General features: G+C 39.6%; 1 protein-coding gene across 1 annotated transcript; it reads left to right on the plus strand.

Annotated features, from left to right (window-relative positions):
• The first annotated feature begins 3,259 nt into the window (after positions 1 to 3,259).
• Positions 3,260 to 8,194, plus strand: FZD5 (frizzled class receptor 5). Its single transcript, XM_068244964.1, has 2 exons — positions 3,260 to 3,888; positions 4,628 to 8,194. Exon 2 carries the CDS (start codon positions 4,755 to 4,757, stop codon positions 6,465 to 6,467), a length of 1,713 nt encoding a protein of 570 aa, XP_068101065.1. The 5' UTR covers positions 3,260 to 3,888; positions 4,628 to 4,754; the 3' UTR covers positions 6,468 to 8,194.
• The last annotated feature ends 1,845 nt before the right edge of the window (positions 8,195 to 10,039 follow it).

A 10,039-nucleotide genomic window follows, 5' to 3' on the forward strand; every position in this document is an offset into this window, starting at 1 on the left:
TGGCAGGGACATATATTGGGTTAATTAGCAGGTGATTGGCAGATTCCTTATTCTTAAGAATCTCCAATACCTGTAGCAAGTGTTGAACTGTAGTGTATGCAAACTTTCCTTGCTTCACAAATAAGTTGATTTGTTCAATACTCTGTAATATCTCCTCATAATCATACTCAGATAATACTTTTAAACAAAAATCTTTATTTTCCCTAGCCAGTGATGAAAGTTCATTAGTAGTTTCATAAGTCCATTTAACTCCCCTGAAAGACAATTGCATTTCATTATCTGTTAATGGCAGAATCTCATTATAGGTCTCAGTCGCTAAGGATAACGACTCTGCAGATCGGACACGTTTCTTAGAACGTTTGCGTTTTGCCTTAGACCCTGCTGTTTTTGGTGATTTATTCAAGGCTGCAGGAAAATTATCAGGAACACTCTCTGCTTGCTGATCATTTTTGCAAACAATTGAAGGAGCAGCTGATTGGCCTGCTGCCAGGAGTTCATTTAGAGGAAAAGGCAATGGATCTATGCGCAACCAGTTATGGATCACAAACGCTAGAAATTCCAGCGGTCTCTCATTCAAATCGGAATGATTGAGAACATCACATGCCCACTGAAACAATTGCCCTTTAAAGGGAAGGTCCAAGCAAAAAAAAAAAATGAGTTTCACTTACCTGGGGCTTCTACCAGCCCCATGCAGCCATCCTGTGCCCTCGTAGTCACTCACTGCTGCTCCAGTCCCCCGCTGGCAGCTTTCTGACCTCGGAGGTCAGGGCCGAATTGCGTACATTTTTACACATTCCCGCTAGTGCAGGAACATTAACACATACATTTTTACGCGTTAGTGGTGCAACGCGTAAATTTTTGTTCCTGCACTAGCTGGAATGTGTAAAAATGTACGCAATGTGGCCCTGACCTCCGAGGTCAGAAAGCTGCCAGTGGGGGACTGGAGCAGCAGTGAGTGACTATGAGGGCACAGGATGGCTACATGGGGCTGGTAGAAGCCCCAGGTAAGTGAAACTCATTTTTTTTTTTTGCTTGGACCTTCCCTTTAAACAAAATATAAACTAGCTGGAGTGCCCAGGTTGAAACAGGAGTCGCTTGGAGATCAGGATTGGCCAGGAACCTGGCACATTCAGAGAAAAACTCATTTTCTGTTTCAGAGCTAAGTTCTTCAAATTTCTTAAAGGAACAGGAACCATAATTAACAGTGTCATACTTTCTGGGAATCCCCCCCCACAATGGGGATTGGTAATGGGGTTTTCATAATGTAAGGCTTGGTGGTGTATTCTCCACAGTCAGCATGCAACGCATGAGCTGACGTGGAGGAGGTACACACACTAGCACAAGGAAACAGGCTATCCCTAGTATAGTGGAGGGGAGGACTGACTCCAAAAGGAGATTGTGGCGCACAGAGCCGGTGCAGATCCGACAGCCACAAACAATGCTTTCGCTATAACGTCTCAGCGCAAAGTAGCGCTGAGCGCATAAACCAGAACTGAGGAGATCAGGACAGGTAGACAGAATGAACGCTTGCTAGCTAGCCGCTACTTAGTGACAGCAAGCGTCCACAACAAGACAGACTGGAATGAGGCAGCCAATGCGTTGCAGCGATGGCGTGCCTCACAAAGACAGGACAGGATAGTCAGGAAATAGCAGGATCAAGATAGATGAACGTAACACAGACAAATATACAATAAGTATGTTTTCCTAGCGTATTACAATTACGGCTATCAATGAAACTATTTGTAACGTCTGACTAACATATGTATATATCGGCAATGAACCGATATATAACATAAGCAGGAACGCTGACTAGGACTGGAGTAATACAGGGAACAGGACTCAGAAGGATTTGCTATCTCTTCGCAGAGATGAACGCAATCCACAAACGGTAACAGGACAGGATTCAGAAGGATTCGTTATCTCCTCGCAGAGATGAACGCAATCCACAAACAGGACCAGGAACAGGATAACTAGCTCAGCACGGGTGATCAACGTGCTAGAACTGACTAACTGAACACAGGATATAAACAGTTTGTGTACGTATATATCAGCGTCACTGATGTATCAACGTAACACGAATACAAGGAAAATAATAAACGTGCTGGTATGCATATATATGGGCAATGAACCAATATATGATGCAAAACCAGCAAAGTATCTTTAGAACAAGAAACACGATCGGGGGCTGAAGCGACAGCAAGACAGGCTTAAACTGAAGCTATGAAAACCCGAGGAGTCCTGCAGGAAGCAGATCTTTATACTGAGGTCATCCAATGGGAGCAGACATGCAGATTCCCACACAGGTGAATGATAATCAGTCACAAGCTGACAGCAGGGAAAGGCAGACAAAGCTATGCAGCTTCACATGGAAAGAGATCAGAACTGCCTGAGCTGCAGCACTACTACTTCCAGCAACACCTGCTGCAGCAGCGATCATGACAGGCAGACAAAGCTATGCAGCTTGCATGGAAAGAGATCAGAACTGCCTGAGCTGCAGCACTACTACTTCCAGCAATACCTGCTGCAGCAGCGATCATGACACCTGTCTAGCGTTTTGCAGATCTGCTAGAGGTTTTTAGTGTGCACTGGGCCTGTGGTTAGGTTTTTTTTTTGTCTTGTTATTAGGGTATAAAGCTTGTGAAAAAAATGCAGGGCATTTAGACCCTAAATCTAGAAATAATCATAATGCCAGGGAGGTTAAGAAGGCTAAATTAAGAAAAGAAAAAAAAAAGAAATCCAAAATAAATGAACTTCTGAGTGATCAACTGGAAACACAAGGTATGATCAGCACTGTTGTATTGGGTACTAAATGTGCTAACTAATCAAAACAAACCACACAACACATTTTTGCAGAATTTCATTTAATAAATAAATGCATGATTAATAAAAAAGCACGTTTATATCATTGTTAATTTTGGTAATAATAGAATCCAATCTACTAACCTTACCTATTGCTTTTAACTGTTTGAAATATCAGTCAATGCATTCAGTATTATAGCTATGTAAACATAGTATTATTATGGTTACTTTGCTTTATTATAGAAGCGCCCTTCACACTGCGAGTTCCTGGTCCATGTGTATAGCAAGCGACCTGCAAGATAAAAGGACAAAGCTACAGTGCATAGAGCGATGTGGGTGTGGCAAGCCCGAGTCTTTATCCAATAAAAGACGGGGACTGGGTGGAATTGACAAATAGGCGTTTCTGGCATCGAGAGAGAACAGGTAGGCAAACAAGCAGAATGCTGCTACGACAGAAGCGACTTTGGCTGATGCTGCTGCTGCAGGGGTGACAAGTTCCAGCTCCTCTTTAGAGTAGTCTCCCTGGCGTGAGGCAATTCTCAAGTCCGGAGTAAATGGATAGAAGTTCTCCAGGTTGACATTGACGTACATTTAACAGGATGATTTCAGCGAGATCCCGGCTTACCTGAACTTATACAGTGTGAAGAAAGGATTCGGCGTGCTGGAAGACGTTACCGGCAATGGGCTTTTCTGCTACTGCTGCAATATTTACCCTGCAACGCTTGAAACTAAGCAAAAGTTTTCTGATCCACGTGAGCCATGTCTGGAAGGGAGAAACTGTTCTGGGCACCGGTGTTTGCCTGGTCCTGCCCGGTGAGGCAGGGATGGTTATTACTCCGCAATGTATTCCATTAGTCATGGCTGTAATCAGCACACTGCTTGGAACAATTGCTAATGTCGGAAGAAGCTGTCAGTAAATTATCCTCAGAGATCATCTGTCTGGTTTTCTTCAACATATCAATTCTTTCCTGGTGAAGCGCTATTTGTATTACAAAACGCCTAAAGTTCAGACTATGCTATTATTTTAAAAGCGATAATTGCGGATTTATCATACAGTCCATACATTGGGAGGACAGGCAGACTAAAAAGGTATACTACTATGACTATATATACATAATTAATATCGATATAGTGTATACAGTGCCTATCTATCTATCTATCTATATATATATAATCTATATATCTATATATATATATCTGTATCTCTCTCTCTCTCTCTCTCTCTCTCCATATATATATATATATATATATATATATATATATATATATATATATATATATATATATATATATATATATATATATTATTGACCATTTAACTGTTATTATGTAAGCTTTTTTTTTTCCAATGCTGACATGTTTAGATCAAAACTGAAATCCACCTGTTTATTCTGCCATTTATGATCACATAACTTTTCCCCCTGTACACTTAACTATGCTATTTACTGATCTGAGACAAGCTTTATTATTATTTTATATTTATATAGCGCCAACATATTCCACAGCGCTTTACAAGACACAAAAAGACAACAAGGGGAACATAGGTACAACCAAAAAATGTACAGCAGAGTCTCAAGCAGCAGAAGTATTGCAACACAAACAGTAAACATTAGGAGGATGACCCTGCCCTCTTGCAAGTTTACAATGTAATGTGCTTATGTGCTTTGGGTCCTCAGGGAGAAAAAGAGCTTACAAATGTACTAAAAATACTATTAATGTAGTTATATATATATATATATATATATATATATATATATATATATATATATATATATATATATATATATGAATAATGAATATGATGACAATGTCCTTTTTTTTTACACAGATCAGTAACATGAAGATACCAGCTTTTGCAGCAAGCACAAATCACTACAAATCCTTTTGGCAAACAATTACTGGGCAAGTATCTCAAATATAAAAGGAAGATTACTAATTACTATTTGTTTGGGAAAATGATGGCAACACTGAATCCTGCGGTCTTTATACTAGGCCTTTGGCTTCTCAATCAGCTCCCAGCACCTGTGTCTATGGCTTCCAAAGCAATTGTCTGTCAAGAGATTACAGTTCCCATGTGCAAAGGCATTGGTTATAATCATACCTACATGCCCAACCAGTTTAATCATGACACTCAGGATGAAGCTGGTTTGGAAGTGCACCAGTTTTGGCCTTTAGTGGAAATTCAATGCTCACCTGACTTGAAATTTTTTCTTTGTAGCATGTATACACCTATTTGTCTGGCCGACTATAGGAAACCTCTGCCACCATGCAGGTCAGTCTGTGAGAGAGCAAAGGCAGGTTGTTCCCCACTTATGAGACAGTATGGCTTTGCTTGGCCAGAAAGAATGAACTGTGACAAACTTCCCCAGAATGGAGATCCAGAAAACCTATGCATGGATTATAACAGAACAGAGACGACAACATATCCACCTTTGTTTGCAAAGCCTACTTACCCACCGAGGGGATCAAAACACTTGACTCCACACAGGCAACCCAACAGTGAGTGTGATGGAGTATGTAAATGCAGGGAACCCTTCATCTCAATAACAAAAGAGTCCCATCCACTGTTTAACAGGATCAAAACTGGCCAGGTGCCAAACTGTGCTGTGCCATGTTTCCAGCCCTACTTCACTCAGGATGAGAAAACATTTGCTACCTTTTGGATAGGATTATGGTCTATCTTGTGTTTCATCTCAACCTTTACTACTGTGGCCACATTCCTGATTGACATGGGAAGATTTAGGTATCCTGAACGTCCAATCATCTTTCTTTCTGCTTGTTATCTTTTTGTATCCATTGGCTATATTGTCAGGCTTGTAGTAGGTCATGAAAATGTTGCCTGCAATCGGGATCACATACATTATGAGACAACTGGTCCAGCTCTCTGCACAATTGTATTTCTTCTTATTTACTTCTTTGGAATGGCCAGCTCAATATGGTGGGTTATATTGTCATTAACGTGGTTCTTGGCTGCTGGCATGAAGTGGGGTAATGAGGCTATTGCCAGCTACTCTCAGTATTTCCATATGGCTGCATGGTTGATACCAAGCATCAAATCTATAGCTGTCCTGGCTTTAAGTTCAGTGGATGGTGACTCAGTGGCTGGAATCTGCTATGTAGGTAACCAGAACCTGGACAATCTTCGTGGCTTTGTACTGGCTCCTCTAGTAGTTTATCTTTTCACTGGAACAATGTTCCTTCTAGGTGGATTTGTATCACTCTTTAGAATCAGAAGTGTTATAAAACAAGGTGGAACCAAAACAGATAAACTGGAAAAGCTGATGATCAGAATAGGCATATTTACTGTACTGTATACTGTTCCTGCAACAATCGTTGTTGCCTGTTATATATATGAGCAACACTATAGAGAATTCTGGGAAAAATCTCACAACTGCTCTTGTCCTGGGGACAAAAATAGAACCAGACCTGAATATGCAGTTTTCATGTTAAAGTACTTCATGTGCCTAGTGGTTGGAATAACCTCAGGTGTATGGATTTGGTCAGGAAAAACTTTGGAATCTTGGAAGAGGTTCACAAGTAGATGTTGCAGAAACAGTAAATCTATCAACGCCTTACCTTTCAGTGAAACCAGCACAGCACTAACAGCAAGAACCGTCTTGCCAAGTTCAGCTTTATATCACAAGCAAGTGCCATTGTCTCATGTTTGATCATGTCTCTTGAACCGTGAAATTTACTGACAGTAATCAAGCTACAGGCCTTACCGCCTCTTGTTTCATGTCTCTGTCCTGCTAATGTTGTTTACGTTGTTCTCTGACAATCTGTAGATTTACTTGTGTAGATCTGTGAAATTTAAATGTAGATATTATTGCATCTGCTTACAGGTGTTTCCTTTACTGAATCCTTTTTTTTTTTTTTTTTTAAAGAAGGCTGTTTTCTAAAACTTGGTTTTTTAAATATAATAATTGTAAAAGAAACAGCCGGTGGCACCAAAATGATATAGAAAGCTATTTTAATTTTAAATTCAGTTTTAAAACAGAGATGGTTGTAAATAAATGTAGCAGTGGACATTTTGCAGGATAATCACTCTGCTAGGAATCTGATTACATGGGTACTGTACAGGTTTTTGCTTGTTATATAAAAAAAAACTTTATAATATTAAAGTTTCAGGTTTGGCCAGGGTCTGAAAGAATAAACTTCATGGACAAAAGTAGCAACAGCGATACCTGCAGGTTGTAGCTGGTACAACCCTACAAACAATTAAACCAAGCTGTGCATGATTAATTGTGCTGCAATCCGAAATATATCTTAACATGTCTCGCATGTTATGCCAGTCTTTGTTTTACTTTCTTATGGTAGTGCACTGCTGTGCTAAACAACAACATTCTGCAGTTTCTTAATGGTTAAACAGCCAATAAAATTTTAATACAGATCATTTTTTTCATATGAGTGGCCCATGGTCAGGTATTATGGAACGATATTGAGCTTTTGATGCAGTCATCCTCCTTAATATGAAGCGTTTTATGCTCTGTAGTGAAACATCATTGCAAAGTAAGCATAAAACTCGCAGTTTTTTAAAATTACACTTTCGTATACACTTAAACTGTGGCTTTATCACACTTCTAGAAGCCAGAGATGTGCAAGAGGGTTAACATACATTGTGTGTTGAAGCATGGAAAAATATTGCAGCCTTGTGACAATCAATTCACTACCATTTTGTATGCTGAAAAACTGGTCACTGTGTCCTGTTCTAGTGTTTGTTTTGCTTTTCTTTGTGTAAGACCTGTCTGTCCCACCTTCTTTATGTATACAGTGAAAAACAGATCTTGTGAGCTCTACAGGTTTGTATTTGTCCGTAAAGGCAGCAACATGTAGATGTAAAGATGTTTGTGTAGTAAGTAAAACACAATCTTTATGTAATATGAACAGTTAAACTGTTGTGTCCTCTTTAACACTGTGATGCCTGCGGCATTATATTTATATGATGAAATGTAAATTGTATCATTAAAATAGTGAGTGCAGCAAGTTTAATCATCTTGTTTCACAAGTTTTGATTGACAGGTGTGCACAGTTTATAGTATATTATAGCACTACAAGTTGCAGTGTGCAGTAACCTATGGAAACCAATCAGAAATCCCGTTCCTGTGCCCTAAAATGGCGAAAACTAAAAGCATTTTGCTGCTTTGTTCACTTTAATCTTGTTGAAATCATCAACTTTGGTTACTAAAGATAATATTATAAATGCCTGTTAAATCAGGTTATTAAAGACCTAGTTTACTGCCCTGGAAATGATTAGGCGATGTGATTTCCAGCATAGATATCCAGCTAGGTCATTATGAAACCCTAAATAAGAATGAAAGCATGAAAAATATTGCCATGCCTTTTTGCTTTGTAGAAACTTTGCCTAAATAAAAAGATTCTGTGGTTGCTAAGGGAACATTACGATCTATGGGTTTTTTTGTGTGTATTTGTTACTTAAAACCCACAGTCATATTTTGTTTGTTTCTTTTCTTTTTTGTATCAATTAGTATCTAACACGCCAATACACTGAAGATATATTTTTTTTTTCATGATTTCCTGGTTTCAATTCAGATATCCAATTAGGTTAGTTTAATATCTAAATTCAGTTGGATACATGATGCAAATAGACAAAAATCAAAATATCTCAGTTTAGTGACTGGGCACTGTAAATATGGTAAAAAAAAAAATTAAATTCCAAATGAATTGGCTGTTTCAGTCCCGTTGTCTTGTGCTTTGCTCAGGGGACCTAATAGGCTACAAAAGGCTCGTCAGTTCTCCCTTTTTTGACTGTGGTAGACATGCAGAGTCTGTTGTGGTATGACATTTTTGTCTCATTGCCAAATCAGTCACTGAAAAGTGGGATGGTTTTAGAATGTGTTCATAATTTGTAGTAAACAGGGAAGATATGAAACGAAAAGTTTGCATACAGTCTTAAATAAGTCTACATTTTTGATACTCATAATCATTGCAGTTTAAGGTGCTCATAGGTATAAGTTGTTGTAAGCAGGAAAACATAATTCCTTTAGGATGCTTTTCGTATGTAAAGTTGATTGTCTTTCAGTTTATCGAAATCAAATGAGGACTGAGACATCTACAATATGTACATCTATTGGCATTGTGTGGTTTTTTCAGGTATCCTTCAGTAACTAAAAGTGCGTACACACGCACTACTACAGAGAACGACGGGTCCGTCAGACCCTCCGGCTGGGCGAGCGTTCTCCCGACAGTAGTGCGTGTGTACAGTCTGTCTGCAGATTGATAAGGCTGTTTCTGAACGATCCGCTCAGCGGATCGTTCAGAAACAGCCTTATCAGTCTGCAGACAGACTGTACACAGGCACTACTGTCGGAAGAACGACCACCTAGCGGGAGGGTCTGATGGACCCGTCGTTCTCTGTAGTAGTGCGTGTGTACACACCTTTAATGTTGGGCTGAGGATGGAGGAGAATAAATTGCCTTACTTGTTTCTTACTATTGGTTCTTACTAGCCAGTCATTGTTATTGTTTTCTTCTGAGATAAGCTGCCACTGCAGAGACTATCCTGCTTAAAGTTTCTACTATCCTACAAAGCAATGTGAGTTTCTATGGTTTTTACCCCTTAAGGTTCCTGACATTTTTGACACTCTAGCTGTGTCATTTTGAGCAGCTTTGTAATGAATTACTTATGCCATATTAGAGAAATATATCTTGTTTTTTTCAGTACAGTCTAGGCTTTCTTTGGGTAATATTTTTCTCCCACAACTATTTTATTTCATAGTGATTTTATGAGTAAAAATTAGGTGTTTTCACCCTTTCTAATTTTCCCATGACATGTCCCAAAGTTATAAAACACAAAAAAATGAATTATTTGGCCCTTCCCGGCTAAAATGATACCCCATATGCCATATTTTATCACTAGCTGAGTATGTGGTGGACTGTTATCCCCAGCCTGCACATCTGTAGCGATTGCATGCGTTCGCTAAGGCAACAGTTCTGGGGCAATGGTGCTGCACAGATACATCGCTAGGCAATGGCAGAGCGATACATCTGTAGAGCATTTGAGCCCCAAACTTTCGCCCTAGTGATCGCAGGGGTTAATAATGGGTTAATAGGCTAGGCTGGGGTTCTGTGGAGGCTTTAAAAAAACAAAAACGGACACTTACCTAGGGCTTCTATTGGCCTCCTGCAGCTGTAATGTCCCGCGCCATCCTCCTACGATGCTCCGTTCCCCACCGCCGCCACTGGTCTATTATTCGTCTAAATAGACAAATAGTGCTCGCTCC

Source organism: Hyperolius riggenbachi, chromosome 7, assembly GCF_040937935.1.
Source record: "Hyperolius riggenbachi isolate aHypRig1 chromosome 7, aHypRig1.pri, whole genome shotgun sequence".
NCBI classification, from domain to species: Eukaryota; Metazoa; Chordata; class Amphibia; order Anura; family Hyperoliidae; genus Hyperolius; species Hyperolius riggenbachi.